The following is a 16,100-nucleotide window of genomic DNA, read 5'->3' as shown; positions in this document are numbered from 1 at the left end:
ATCTCATGTATTTGCTACCAAGTGGGAAGCACACACGCCTTTAATCCCAGCACTAGGAAGGAAGGAAGGTGGCAGGGCACAGAAAGGTATGTAAGGCGTGAGTAAACAGGAAGTCTCTCGCTAGAGGCTGAGGAGTTGGTAAGGTGAGGTTGGCTATGGCTTGTTCTGTTTCTCTGATCTTCCAGCTTTCACCTCAATATGTGGCTCTGTTTTTTTTTTTTTAATTATTAATAAGACCTTTTTAAGATTCGTCTTACATCTGTCCCTCAAATGGGAGAGATTTGTCTGGACCTCGGGGCCAGGGTGCGATCAGAGAAACTTCTGTCTACACCATTCTCTTACCTTGCAGTCATCTGAGAGGACTTTAGGTTCAAGTAGAGTGTTTTCTCCAAAAATCTGACCATTCCATCCTTTGAAACTAATCGGCAATCCTGGGCCATCTGCCTGTGTGCTTGTCCACCTTGGGGTGCTTAGGCAGTGAACGGTGATAATGTGGGTGGCTTCTGAGCTCAGCAAATGAAGAAAGTTCATCTGCACTTTGCCAACTCCAAACTCCAACTGGTGTCATAGAAATAAGAGTCACGTTATAACACATGGAGATATAGGGAATTTCAAGGAAGAGCAGCCTGAGAAATCTGAAATTTAAATGCCAATAGGTGGAATGCTGGCAAAGGTTTTCTCACTGGCTCCTGGTGGTGGTGGTGGTGGTGGTGGTGCTGATGTGTGTACATGTGTGATCTCTGATTCTGATTATAAGGGTAGAAACACTGCTGTCAGTGGGCATGGACTGAGAAAGGATGTTGACAACAGGTTTTTTTGAGTCTATGTGAACTGGCTGCAACATATCATTAGGCTACTACATATAATAGTCTAACAAAATAATTTTTATAGTGTTACTTGCAATACAGTAATAATTGTTATTTTCTTGGTATAATGCTATAATCTGTTTTTCATGAGAGTCTTCATTTGAGATTACTTTTGTGTGAATTTCATAAGATATGTTACAAGTTTGGAAAAATAATTTGGTTGAATAATTTTAATTTTTGGTCAAATCCTAAGGTAGTTGCAAACTGAGTCAGCAGGAGATGTTTACTAAGGGAATGTATACATGAACCAGCCTTAACTAATAGCATGTATAGTATAGGGGAAAACAGGAATTAGCAAGTCTGACTATACATTCCCATATTTGGAAAGGGAAGTAAATGTTTCTGTAGCCCCACACACCACTACCACTATCACCATCATCATCATCATCATCGTCAGCATAATAATCATCATCATCATCATCATTACCACCACCACCATCATTAACATTACCACCACCACCACCACCATCATTGTCACCACCACCACCACTACCACCACCATCATTGTCAACACCACCACCACCATCATCATCATCGTCAACATCACCACCACCACTACCACCATCTTTGTCAACACCACCACTATCATCATCATCATCATCACCACCACCACCACCATCATTGTCAACACCACCACCACCACCACCACCACCACCACCACCACCACCACCATCATTGTCAATACCACCACCACCATCACCATCATTGTCAACATCACCACCACCATCATCATCATTGTCAACACCACCACCATCATCATCATTGTCAACACCACCACCATCATCATCATTGTCAACACCACCACTACTATCACCATCATCATTGTCAACACATATTTCCATATCGAGTCAGGTATGTATAGAATATCAGCCTTCCCCAGCCTTGGTTACCTTGTTGATAAACTGGGGTTGTAACACCCACTTCATGGGTCTGCTAAGAGCCTTAGCTTGGTAGATTATGACAATTGTCTAATTGTTGAAGCCTGATCAGGCAGTAAACAATTATTTTTCAAAATTTTGACTGTAACTCTCTTGGAATGTGTCTATTAATATTGTTTTGATTATGGTATTACTAGTTTTACTATTCAACATTTATAAATTTTCACACTAAAAGCACAAAACAAAACAGCAAAGGTGATTATCCACTCTCAGCCACAGAGTGGAGCAAGCCCTTCAGTAGCCTGTGCTTTTCATTCCCCAGGGAGCTGCTCTTCACAAACGTTCCTGATTTCTGGTCTTTCTATTACCTACCAATGGGAGAATTGATTTAGTCATGAAAGAAACTAGCACATTGTTCTTACTGCTTCTATCTGGTTTGTTCAAAATTTCCCTTCTTTTATCTCCTTTCCACAAAATCCTCAGGCAACACCCAGGGCATTGAGGATTAGGACATGGATGCATGTTTTATACAAAGAACTGTTGTGTTGTTCTTCATTTAGAGGTATGTGGATCCCCTAGGGATGGAGCAGTCCTCCTTCCTCTGTTCCGGCGAAGAGTGGTGAATGTCCACTGAGATTACACAGTAAAAAGCCCTGCTCCGTGAAGGAGAGCAGCTCAATGGAAACCAACTGCACACTGTGCCTTTAAGCCTTCTTAAGATGGACAGAACACATGATAGGCATGTGCCAGCTCTTTGCCAATGAGAAAATTGGCAAAGCCAGTTTAATCAGAAAAAAAAGAAGTGCAATTTTTATTTCAAGATGTTATAAATAGAACTGGGCTTTGGGTTTTTAAAATACTTCTAACTGTCACTGTTGTATGAAACTAATCTACATTTATTCTAAATAGTGTGTTTACAGAATTAGTCGCGAAATGTTTAAATAATATTCAGTGAATGTTTGTGGGAAGTTGTTCTAAGTCAATCACCCAAACCAGCAAGCTTCTGTAGCAAAATTCTTTTAAGATGATGCAATTTTCATCAAAGCTGTAGGTAATGGATTGCTGATCAGAACAGTGCAGCTGATCAGAGGTTTTCTAAGTTCTGTGCAGGACTGAAAACACAGCTCCATGCTGCACAAGCTTTAGGGAATGAAAGAAACAAGATCCATGGAATATACCACACTGAACTAATCATAAGGCACCCAGTCAAACTTTCAAGATTTATGGCAGTTAATTTTTTTTAACAGTGAGAACTGGAGAGATGGCTCAGTGGTTAAGAGCAACTGATGCTATTGCAGAGGACCTGGGTTCAATTCCCAGCACCCAGGTGGCTCACAACCATTCATAACTCCAATTCCAAGGAATCTGATGTCCTCCTTGACTTCTCCAGGGACCAGGCATGTACATATTGCACACACATATACACAAGCAAACACTTCTTACATATAACAAAAATAAATCTTTAAAAATATTTTTAACAATGAAAATATTTCTCATATATGATAGAGAATGAAGGGTAAAGGGCACATTTTAATTCTATTCTTAAAAACCCACAATTATATGACAGAGTTTTTTTAAAATCCTTGTTTATGAATACTCTACAATACACAAGCACATGTCCTAAAATTCAGTACACACCTTTGTCACAGAAACAGGAGATAAACATGTTTGGCCACCAGCACTAAAATTGCAGAAAACCTCAAAGGCATCCGAAGAGCACCCAAGATTTGGATCAATCCAGTATTTTCCTGTTAATTTATAGCAAAAACACAAGGTTATTTCAACTTTATACAAAAATTGCATGGACTTATATATTGTGATAGCTAAGAATGACAACTCCTGAAAAGAATCTGTGTTGGCAGAGACTAATTGGCTGATGAGAAGTTCAGTACTGGGGAGAGACTGGAATGTTGTAGGCCCAGAGGCTAATTACCTAGTCTTGGGCTAGTTCTAGGGTCCCCTAGAACAGTGATTGCTTGCTCACATCTGTTTCTGGACTACCACCTTGTGACTAATAGATAGAAACCTTTTAGAATCTATTGATTTAGCAGACCATTAGCTTCCACTGTTTCAAAAGCTAAGAATGTCATCAGATAGCATCTGGGCCTATGTAAAAGCTTCACCCATCTCACCATAACCGCCTCTGTGATGTACCTACCAGTGTATTTTAAACTTGCCTTGATTTATATCTTTCTGTGTTCTGTACTTCATAAAACCACTTCCACATTGGAACGTGGAATTTGGGGTAACCTAAATCCGTGTTTCTGAGCCATAGTCACTCAAAATGGCCCTAAAAGAAACTGTCTCTTATTCCCCTTAAGATAAGAGCTATGGTTTTTATGTCAATACATGTTGACATATCACAATTTTATCTGTTAAAATACATAGCTGATTGTAAACACCTATGCTTAGTGAGTGAATGAAAGCTACAAGCATGTAAAATTGTTACCCAGAACTGTATTTTCAAGAGCCTATCAATATAAAAAGCATTTCATAATTTTAATCAAAATGATAGATAGACTGAGTTCACTGCTTTGGATTATGGATAAGTAGGTGTCAGTTAAGCCTTCCTGTGAGATGACTCAGTGGGCACAGTTGCTTACCACTAAGCTTCATGACCTGATTTTGATCCCTGGGACTCCCATGGTGGAAGGAGAGAACTGACTTCTGCAAGTTGCCCTATGATCTCTGCATACTCACTGCGGTATGTGTGTACCCACACAAAATAAATGAACGTAAAAAAAAAAATTAAAAAGGAAAAAGTCAACTAGAAGAGAATCATCTGAAGTTACACAATTAGTATTAAAGTTGTAGTTAATGTATATTTCTGTTCTAAATTATTTATAGAGTTTAAAATGGAGATTTAATTTCAATAGAAATGATTTCAACCTAGCTGAAGAAAATAATACTGATGAATAAAAATAATAAAATTGGGCTGGAGAGATGGCTCTGAGGTTAAGAGCACTTGCTGCTCTTACAGAGGACATGGATTTTATTCCTAGCCTCTACATGGCAGCTCACAATTGTCTTGTTATTCCAGAAGATTCAGTGCTCTCTTCTGGCCTCCGCAGGCCCTGCTGCCCACCTGTGGTGCACATGCACCCATGCAGACAAAACCCGTAAAATTAAAAACCAAAAAAATTCTATTTTATTTTCAGAAAGAGAAACACGTAATTAATCAGTGACTATGTTTGTGTTTTTCCCTTCAGAGCTGTAAGTGGGCAGGACTGAAGTTTCTATACCTCGTTCCTGCCAGCCAATCTATAGCTAAAGTGAGAGCAGAGAATAAAATGGTTGTTTAGGAAATGTTCAGCTGAAAGGCATGTGCTAGCCTCCTGATTCCACGATGACAGAATATTCAAACAGCATCTGATTCCAAAAACAGGAACAGGAGCTTTGGAATCATGCGCTTCAGCTTTATTGCCTTAAGAAAACAAGGCTGTCAAATAATTTTTATCAAGTGTCACTTCCTACCACAGGCTGAAATTATGTTCCTTTCTACCTTAGAGAGTCCTCTAGCTCATCCTGAGTTTCCCCTGCCTTCCAACACCCTTCAATCTTGTCCCTCCACCATTCTAACATGCCCACAAGACACATATTTGCTGAACTGGTAGTTCAAAGGCAAGGACTGTACTCAGCGAGGGTGACTTTCAAACTGCAGTGAGCATAACCCATCTTAGTGGGCTCCACCCAGAGCTGTTGGTCATGAAGTCCTGGGAGCGGCTTGAGAATCTGCATTTTGAATAAAATCTAATTGTCATCCAGGGACCATGTTTGGAGAACTGCTCATTTCTTGACAAAGAAGGAAAGAGTGAAGGACTTTTGCCTTCATCAGACTCCTTCAGAATCCTCAATATTTTATACATTTGTAGAAATCATAGCTGATTTCTCACCGGAATCCCATACAGACTTCCAGTCTTATCCAAGGGAGTAAATACACACCCTCATCCATCATCTCTTTGATTTCAAGAAATTTTTTCCTACTACTGTGTGAGATATTTTTGTATAGATGAAAGTTGTTCCCTCAAGCTTTCATCGTCTGTGTGGTGGCATGCTTTGAATTCAGGCACCGTGTTTCACAATGGGTATCTGGCAGGAGATTCATGGTAATATGAGACATAGTTTATCTTAAATCTATTTTATAAGCCTTATATCTTTGTGAGCCAAAGGGTTCTAATTCAAAATTAGCTCTGCCCCGAGGGCATTGCTTCTCTCTCTAGTTCTTTCATCCAGTTCTGCCCTGGCCTCATAGAGTTGGGTGTGGAAAGATGTCTCTTCTGCTGCTTCCTCCAGATCATTTTCCTTAAAAATGTTCTCCCTTGAAGCATTCTATGTTGCAATGATTACCATCATGTTATATCATCTGTTATCATTTCCCAGGGCAACTACTGAAAATATTTGAATATTTAAATTTCTGTCTTGTTATTACTTTCAGAAAAATTTACGTATAAACTCATTGTTGGTATTTTTTTTTTAAAAAAAACCCACATGAACACTACTCCCAATGTCTTGGCCCCTCTGCTCCTGACACTCCAATTTCCTCTACTCCAACCATTTACTCCCAAGGCTGTATACCGTAACCTGTAATACCTACAACCCTACCTTCTCAACAATTCCATCCCTTTGCTTCTTCCTGCTTACACCTTCTAGTATCTTTAATCAATAGTTTCTTTGATTCCATCAGGACCGACTCCCCACTGACGTCATCAGTTCTCGATGTCCTCATGCCCCTCCTGCAGTCTCAAGTGCAGAGTTCTCCCCTCCATTGAAGGACATCACTCAGACAAGCTCTTAGCTCCCTTACCCCATCTCTTCATTGTATTTGTCTTACAAAATCCAATCCTAAATAAGAGTCATTGTCCTGACTAATCTATAGAAAGCAAAACTGGGCTGACCAGACTCACCTTAACTCAACATGTTCGGGGAATTAAGTTTTTAGCAAAGCAAAAAGACATACTATTAACTATACAGGTGATTATAGACTAAAAACAAAAACAAAATGACACAATTTTTTGGCAGTTAGTGTTTCTCTTCCTTAAGTGGTGATTGATCCTCTGGGTTTAAAACATTTCCTTAATGATTTCCTCTAAATCTACTTTTATATTCCTGACCAATGTACTTGAACAGGATGAGAAATTCTATTTTGATGTTTGCTGATTCTAGTTGAGGCACATTTAAATTCTATTAAACCACATTGTTAGGGAGTGCTGTAGAAGAGAATTTTTGATTTTTTTTTAAAGTGTTGTCAACTTTGATGACTTTGAATTACCAAGGACTAAGATGTGTTCCTGTCTGTCACCCCTAAGGTCAGCCTTCCCTATATCATGTGCTACCTTGCAAATATGAATTATAAACAAAGGACACAGGACTGAAGTGATTTCAGAAGTATATCCTCCTCAAAGACTATTTCAGTTTGATGACATTATAATGGCTTTTGCTGATGTTTTATCGAAGTGACTGAGATCGGAAGTAAACACATTGCAGATCTCAAATGTTCTGAAATGAAGAAATTAGACATGAGAAGGACTTACCATCTGAAACCTTGTACTCACAGCTGAGCAAATCCTTGCAGATCCGTGCTGGGTTATCTCGTGTGCCCAGAGGATTCTTGATGTTGCTCAGTAAACTGCTAAGGTAGGTCAGGGTTTTGAATATTTCTGCACTGGGGTTGATTAAAGTCACTTCAGTATTCTGGTAACTCTGCCAAGTCATCACAAGAATCATATAAGCAAGAAAATCCCAATAACAATCTGGACAAGGTAGAATAAGACTGTGATCCTAATTGCCTTTAGAGAGCTGAGAATAGGGTAGAAAGTATATATCTTTATATCTAAGCATGGATATCTGCTTACTAATCCTGGATCCCAATAGGAGGTCAGAGTTGAGTTTGTAAGTTGACAAGAGACTTAAGGATTATTATGCCTACTACATCATGCTTTTAAAACTCCATATAAAATAATCAGTTTAAAATTTTAAACTTTATTGTAAAACTTGCAAAAAAATCATGCACTGAAATTAATCAGAACCAAAGACTATTTAACTTAATGATCTTCTGCACAGTCAGAATCGCCATCCTGGAGCTGTGGAGCTTCACACTGGATCATATACTTTTGCTATCAAATACATTTTTATGTACTTATCTAACACCCAAAATGAAAAACCCATGACAGGGTGAGAACTAGAAAAACAATTAGCTTTCTATTCTCATTCATAACTCATGTCCACTATCTACATGGAGTTTTCCTCAGACCTCGATGTTTAGCTTTTTGAGTTTTCTTTTCTATGTGTTATCCTGGACATACACATAGACTTGCTATGTATATACATAGATGATTGACCAGATTCAGCAAAGGGGGAGAACATGCTTCTTTTTCTTTCTTTCTGAGATTGAATGAAATGAGTGATCATGACAAGTCCTACTGTAAGAAATATGGTTAATTTTACTTTACTATCTTCCCAACAGTACAGAAGCCCTTAAAAAATAAGTCCTTTAAAAGGTCTAAATGTTTTGCCTTAAATATTTTTTCTTATGAAACATCCTGTGCATGTATTTCTGTTTTATTATACTTGAAAACAGTTTCAGATTTTCTGTTTTAAATACAACCTTTGAGATAATGCCACATTTTGGCTTTCAATAAACTGCCAATATAAATAGAGACAGATATATTACCTCCATCTGCAGGGCAGAATTTGATGCAATCAGGGATTGAATAGCAGCATTGATATCCATTAGTCTCTGTGTAAAACAAAACCATTTGAGATTGCAATAAGATCAAGACAGTGTTCTGAAGAACTCTGTGTTCAGTATGTTCTGGGACCTTGCTGTTAACGTCTGCTAGATTGATCTGAATGGAATCTGCAACTCTTATGATGACAGATCTTGCAAATAATGGCTAGCTGTTTTATATGAAAGACAACATGCAGCCTTCATCCTGATCCCACAGGTCTCCTTCAAACAGGACCTAGTCTACAGCTTACTAACAGGACTGTTTGTCCTGCTGCATGGAAGTGTGCGTACATCATTTCTCAAATGGAAGAAGAATGAAACACAACCCCCCCCCATGTAATAAATTGCACACTGAAGAATAAATAACTGTAGTAATTTTTAACAGTTCCATTCTTGGAAGGAAAGTAGAATAAAATACTGCTGTTCCAAGGTAGTCACCGCAAAAGTCCAATCTGATACTTTTGTGGTCTTAAAAACAATTTCTGAAGTTGGAAAATGTACCATTAGTCCCAAAAGAAATAACAGACAAACTCAATCTGCTCCTGCATTTAATAAAAAGATATTTTAAGAGAAAAACTCAGGATAGCCATTTGTAATAGTCTTTTTATAATTAAAAAAAATGTCTTGGAAATGAAGAAGCCTGAGCTGTGGGAAGGCTCTGGAAATCACATCTGTAAGTGAGGTAAGCCATCTGATTTGTCTCAGAAAGATTATGATACTGGGATACCTTATTTGCAGGCCCATAGGATAAAAGCTGCTTATCAACAGTTCATTCTCAAGTCATGACTGGTAATTGGAAAAGCCATTTAAGATGATGGAACAATCAATAAAGAACACTTTCCCCCCTTGTCTGCACATGTGGTTTTCATATTGGAAAAGGATTCACTCATTCTGCATACATGTATTTCCAAACACTATGATAAGTATTGAGGAGAGAATGGTAAGCAAGGAAGAAAATTGTTCCATTGGAGGTTAATGTTAGAGGGGGAACAAGCATAGATCACCTGATCTAAAACCACACAATTATATACTGCTATATGTGCAATGGGGCTATGAGAGAAATGAGTGAGACAAAACCGGGGAATGCAAGACATCGGTGAGGGAACATTTTCTGGTGGTAGTGATATATGAGTGGAAATAAAGAAGAGGAGAATGATTAGGGAAAGGGAGAAGAGCTTCCCAAGCATAAATAACAAGCCTAGATAAAGTCCACGAGATACAACCTGTTCAAGAAGCAGGAAAAGTTAGGCTAAGAACTTTTTCTGCAGATTAACCAATCATATAGTTTGAGACACAGTCTTGCTATGTAACTCAGGATGTCTTTGAACTCACTATCCTCCTGCCTCAGCAACCCCCATTACTGTGATTATTGGCTCATGGCAGCAACTGGCTCCTGGTGTGTGATTAAAAGTATTAGTTGGAAGACCTAGCACAGTGGCTCTCAAGCTCTTTAGAATTAGAAGGCTCTTGGACTTTTAATATGACTGAGTGGAACTGGGGCTGTAATTCAGGAGTAAAATACTCTCCAAGCATACATTAGGCCATGGGTTCCATCTTCAATACCATAAAACACAAAAACAAATCAACCAGAAGTATAATTGAATATCTTAAAAGACTTGCTTGTATGAGTTATAACTGTTGGTATTTGCCAAAGTAGAGATATGAACATAAGATTTAAAATGACTTATTAATTGCTTAAAATAATAATGCATCGATTATATAATAAAATTACCAAAATATTCTTATGTATTGTTTTTATAAAACAAACAAAAACTCATAAGTATGTTGTTGCCTTATGCTTTTACACATCTTTAATGCTTAGGTTAATGATGAAAGGTAAAAGCTCACATTTGTTTCTGTAGTCAATGGATTTGTTGTTTCCTTTTACTATTTCTAATATTGTTTTGACTCAGATCATCAGAACAGCCATTCTATTTCATACAACTAGGCACTGTCCACTTTTAGAATTACAAATAAGAGGCAAAGGGCTTTTAAGCTAAATTTATTACAATTTTGAGTTTGGACAAAGTCAACAGCCTGCAAAATTTGATAGACACAGAAGGAACAGAACAGGACCGACACCACTTCAGAGTTTTACTTCCTGGACATCATCATTATTTGACCTTTCTAGTGGTTTCCTGGAAGACATCTAAGACTATCTTTATTTTACCCAATCCAGCAGTCATCCACTGCAACACAAGGGTATCCATGGGAGCATTTCCCAACAGTATATGCAGTGAATGTTTTAACTTTGTCTAAAACAGTAAAGAATGAAGCAACTACTGGGATAACCAAAAGTTTCCAAGAAAAGCTGGAGAATGTGATGTCTTCGAGACTTTCAAAAGTTGTGACCATATTCCAGAATCTGAAACTCCATGTAATGTTAGCACTATATATGTGCTCAGAGTCCCGAGAGATGCTAAGCTGTTAGCTTTGGCTGATCTGGAGGCTCTGTGACAACAGTGAAGATTAAGGTGTAATTGTCAACTGCCTGGCTGAGCACTGAAATGGTACCACAATTACCCACAGACCCTATTAGCAAAATGGTAGCCTTATCTTCCCTAGTGTCTAAGAAAATCTAGTAGGAAACCTCTTACAGAAATTAGCTAATCACTAAGCCGAGCAGTGACTTCAATGTTCACACATAGCAAAGAATGTAGAGATTACATGATTCAGAAATGTCAACCAACAACAATGAAAAGCAACAAGAATAATTTAGGTTGAGGACAAGAATATGATTTCTAGAGATGTGACATTGTACTATGCAAAACATCTTTTCAATAAGAACACACTTGGTTCTGTATATCTGGGGATTCTACATCTTCAAGTTCAAACAAACATGATCAAAAGTATAAAAAATTTCATCTGTACTGGAAACATACAGACTTTTTCTTGTTATTCTGACCTGAACAATATAGTGTAATAAATAGTTCTATTATGTTGTATTTTATAAGTAATTTCAAGATAACTTAAAGGTTACAGGAGCATTTTCAGATGATTTAAAGGTTGTAGGTTATATGTACACTATATGCCAATTTATATAAGGAACTCAAGCATTTGTGTATTTGAGTATTAAAGGGAGTCTTTGACCAGTTTCCCCTGTGAATTCCAAAAGATGACTATTACAAGACATGCAAGAAATAGGTTAGTGTGGGCACTAGACAAGAAAACAAGCAGTCAATAGAAACTCTCTGAGGGGTCAGCAAGATGGCTCAGGAGTAAAATTGTCTGCTCCTAAGCATGATGACTGAGTTCATTCCCCAGGGCCCACATGGTGGAGGGAGAGAACTGGTTTAGCAAGTTGTTCTCTGACCTCTGCCAGTGCAGACTGACACCTGTGCCCCTCCTAAATAAAATTAAAGAAGGAACTGCCTGTGAGAAATCTCAGACTGTGTAAGACAAAGACATTGATTTAGCAATGTTTGAAGAATTAAAAGGACCTGTTTTTATAAGACTAAAGAATGGTGAACACATTTTATTAAATAAAAAATTCCAAATCGGGGACAGAAATTACTTCGAACAGGCCCACACAGAAACTCTGGAGCTGAAGAACATAGCTGAGACAAAGACTTACTGTACAGACCCAACGATAGATTTAGTGACGAGAAGAAAGCACCAGTGACTCCAAAGATGATCTAGTCTGAGTAGAGAGGAAAAAAGAGTGAAGCTGAATAAACACAAATTTAATGTTTTGATGGACATTGCCAAGCAATCATAGATGTAATGGGAATAAAAAGGAAGAAAAAAGGGGGCCTAATATTTGAAATAATGGCTATAACCATGCCAAATTTGATGAGAAACATTGATATACACATTTAAGGACCCCATGAACTTCCCTCACTCTTAAGGAGTAAAATGTTGGGAAGCTGGGGCAACAGGATCATGAATTTTAGCATAGCCTGGGCTACATAGTGAGTTATAGGAAACCTCGGCCATCTAGGAAGACAGTATCCCAAACAAACTAAAACAAAGAAAACAAACAGAATGTTCAACACTATAGACAAAAATGGAATGTGAAAGTCAGAGTTAGGAGAGGTTAATCAGCCCAGAGACACTCAGAGTAATAGATGACTTTGTTTAAAACCCATAGAAGTGAGAAGGCAGTGTGGCAGGGTGTGGAAGGACAGGTTAACTGTTCAAACACAAAGGAAAATTAAGACATTTTCAGATAAACAAAAACTGACATACTTTAACACTAGTCTGCCTTGCAAAGAAAAAAAATCTAATGAGGAACTAGAGGGTTGGCTCAGTGGTTAAGAGTCTTTGTGGCTCTCACAGAGGACCAGAGTTCAGTTCCCAGCACCTATATCAAGTGGCTTACAACCATCTGTAACTCCAGATTCAAGGGATGTGGCACCCTCTTCTAGCCTCTTCAGGCAACCTCACATACATGAAGAGTTGGACATGGTAGCATTTGTGGCCTTCAATTCAGTCCAAAATATTGCCTCACCCACTCCAAAAGCAGAGAGGACACTTTTGCTGGGTGTAGTGATGCATGCTTACAGTCCCAGTATTGTGAAGGATGAAGATGGGGAGGATTGAGCGACTGAGAGCTTAAGGTCAGCCTAGGCTACACCATGATTTTAGGTCATCCTGGGTTACTTAGCAAGATCCTGTCTCACAATGCCAAACCACTGGGATTAGGCTCCACAATCCTGCATTTTGATTGGTTGTGGTTTTCTGTAGTGATCTCCATCTGTTGCAAAGGTGGTTCCTTTGATGAGGGTTGACGAATACACTTAACTTGGGTATAAGGACAAATGTTTGTAGGTTGTTGTTAGGGTTATGCTGGTTCAGTAAATGTACAGTCTCCTCCAATATTGATAACTTGACTAGCATTGAGTAGCTAGCTAGATTTCCCATACTAGGCATGGTCTCCTTCTTGTTTAGCAGGTCTTAAGTCTGGGGACATTGCAGATGAGGTAACAGAAAAATTGTAAGAGTCAGAGGCTCAGGGAGTTGGCTGCGAAACTGTGCTTTCTAGCCGGATCAGAAGCCAAACATATAAGGTCTCACCATTATGACTTCCCAAACATGAGCTGAACAAGGGTGACACCAATGAACACGCCAAACTGGATGGAGAAGAGTCCATGAGGTCTCAACTCTACACAAAGAACTACAGACAACTGAGGAAAGCTGAGATTGGGAGAGGTGCCTTTTCCTGGGGAAGAACTAGCAACAGGCTGTGTAGTGCTAAATGGTCAGCCCTGAAAACAAACACACGAGTAGCATTCTATGAATGGAACATGTTTTATTTAGGAGTGTGTGTGTGTGTGTGTGTGTGTGTGTGTGTGTACACCTATATGCATGCAGTAACAATTAGTGTAAAAAGAGACCATGAATATGAAGGAGCGTGGGGAGGGGTATATGGGAGAGTTTGGAGGGAGGAAAAAGAAAGAGAGAAATGTTATAATTATATTATAATCTTAAAAATAAAAACCAAACCAAACCCAGAAAAGGAATGCTTAATGGGAAGTGGACAGGTGTTATGGAACCCACTATAGCTCTTTCTCGAAAGTTTAAATATAGGATTGCTATGTGATTCAACAATTTCATTTACAGCTATGCACCCAGATGTGTTGAAAACTGGGGCCCAGATATTTACATATCTGTGTTCATGGTATTATTATTTAAAGTGTCTAAAAGATGTGTACAATGTAAGCATTCATCTGGATAAACCAAAAGTGTTGTGTAAATTTAATGGAATATTAGTTAGGACTAAACATAATTAAATCTGATACATGCTTGTAATGGTGAAGAGTCAAGTGATGTTAAGGGGAGTAACTCAGTCACAGAAGAGCAGCTAGTGCATGATGAACTCAGGTAAAGTACCTACATTAGTCAAGTTCCTTAAGACTTGATGGTTGCCAGGGGCTTGAGAGAAGAAAAACTGGGAGCTAATTGTTTAGTAGACACAGTCTCAGTTTGGGAAGAAGAGAAGGGTTCTGGAAATGGGTGGTGACACTGGTTTCAATACTGTAGATATTACTAATGCACGAAGTACATTTACATGTGCTTAAAATGGCAAATGCCATGCTATATATGTGGCACCAAAACGAAAAATACCATGTAAGTATGCTGGTTATCCGGCAGAGTTTGTGTTTGGAATGTCTCCCAGAGGCCCACATATGAAAGATGTGGTCCCCAGTCTATGGCACTGATGGATGTGGTAGAACCTTCAGGAGATGGATTCTGAAGCTAGGTTATCAGGAGTGTGACTTTTGGGACACCAGTCTCCGACTCTCACTTTGTTACTCTCTGATGACCTGTGATGTCATAGGCCCAAAGCAACGGAGCCAAGTGGCTACTCACAGAACCTTGGAAACTTTGAGTCAAAATAAACCTTTACTCCTTCAAGTTGTTTAGCTTATGTGCTCTGTCACATCGAGTGATGGAAGGAAAGCTAATTCCATCTCACCTTAGGGGATTGGTCCTAAGGCTACTCTACATATGTTAAAAAGATAGGTATATTGACAGGACATTTGTAGTAATTGTATTTACAAAAGATTGGAAACAATTTAAATGTTCATCAACAGAAGACTGAATAAAGAATGACAAGATATTCCTAAATGACTGGTTCATCTTCTTTGAGTATGTGTGAGTGAAGAATTCATTAGGACCAGTAGAGGCTGGTACTTAATTAATGTGAAAGCACCCAGTCTTAATCATGGAAGTTCAATGAGAAAGGCAATTACCTTTTGGAACAGACATTAGAAAACAAAGACATTCCATAGGACTTAGTTCTCATGATTTTTCTTTGCATTCTTCATATTTCTACAATCCCTAGACTATTCCCAAAGCCCAGTCTACCCTTTGGCACAGATTAGGAATTCAGAATGCTAACTTTGTTATTTTTCTCATTTGTAGACCCAGACAGATTGAATTAAGAGGATTTTGGGGAAGTCATTCCGTAACAGCTCAGTGTCCACATCTGAGCCCAGAACTTTTATTTGGAGCTAGGTGTGGCGGCAGACACTGTAATCCCAGTACTCAGGATTAGGAGCTCAAGGTGAGCCTGGGACAGTGTTTCCAAACAGAGTGACAGAAAAAGCTCTAAGTTCAGTTAAGGGATTAAAACAACAACAACAACAACAAAACAACTTTTTAAAAAAAAGTGTACTCTAGTTTAAGAGAACATAATATAACAAGAAAATCACTTAATGTTTTAAACGTAGGCATAAAACCACCCACACTGAGTAGAAAGCTGTCATTAAATGCAGTGGCAGGATCCAGAATGAAACAAAACAAAGCGGCTTCCTTGTGTAGTCTAGTTAAAGAGGGTGAGAGAGATTATCATGTGAAAATCACCTCAACCATTTTTTACAGACAAGCATATTACAGTAGGAAACAGAACTAGGGGGAGCAGACTGGTAACTAGTGAGTGACCTCACAATCTCAATGACAGGAGCTAGATGCATTTCATTATACTGTGCCAGAACATAATCCTCCCAGCTCTCTCCTGAGTTCATGTGAGTGACACAGATCCAACCTGGGCACTTCAGGGTTTTGGGGATTGTTGCTTTTTGGAGTTCTGAAGTCTCAAGGTGGGTGGATGCTGACATTGAAGGACTAGGAAACCGTTTAAGGCCTTGACCCTCTCTGGTGGAAGCACTTCTGGCCTCAAAGCCA

General features: G+C 38.7%; 1 protein-coding gene across 1 annotated transcript in view; it reads right to left on the bottom strand.

The window, feature by feature from the left end:
* Col24a1 (collagen type XXIV alpha 1 chain) overlaps positions 1-16,100 on the bottom strand; it is a 271,849-nt gene that overhangs the window by 7,265 nt on the left and 248,484 nt on the right. The window contains 4 exon segments of the mRNA XM_052731052.1: positions 343-558; positions 3,383-3,492; positions 7,276-7,444; positions 8,415-8,480. Coding sequence (XP_052587012.1) covers positions 343-558; positions 3,383-3,492; positions 7,276-7,444; positions 8,415-8,480 — 561 coding nt within the window.

Source organism: Peromyscus californicus, unplaced genomic scaffold (assembly GCF_007827085.1).
Source record: "Peromyscus californicus insignis strain IS unplaced genomic scaffold, ASM782708v3 Scaffold_9__1_contigs__length_137607984, whole genome shotgun sequence".
Classification (NCBI taxonomy): Eukaryota; Metazoa; Chordata; class Mammalia; order Rodentia; family Cricetidae; genus Peromyscus; species Peromyscus californicus.
Note: the sequence above shows the minus strand (reverse complement) of the source record. Positions and strands in the feature narration are given on the sequence as shown.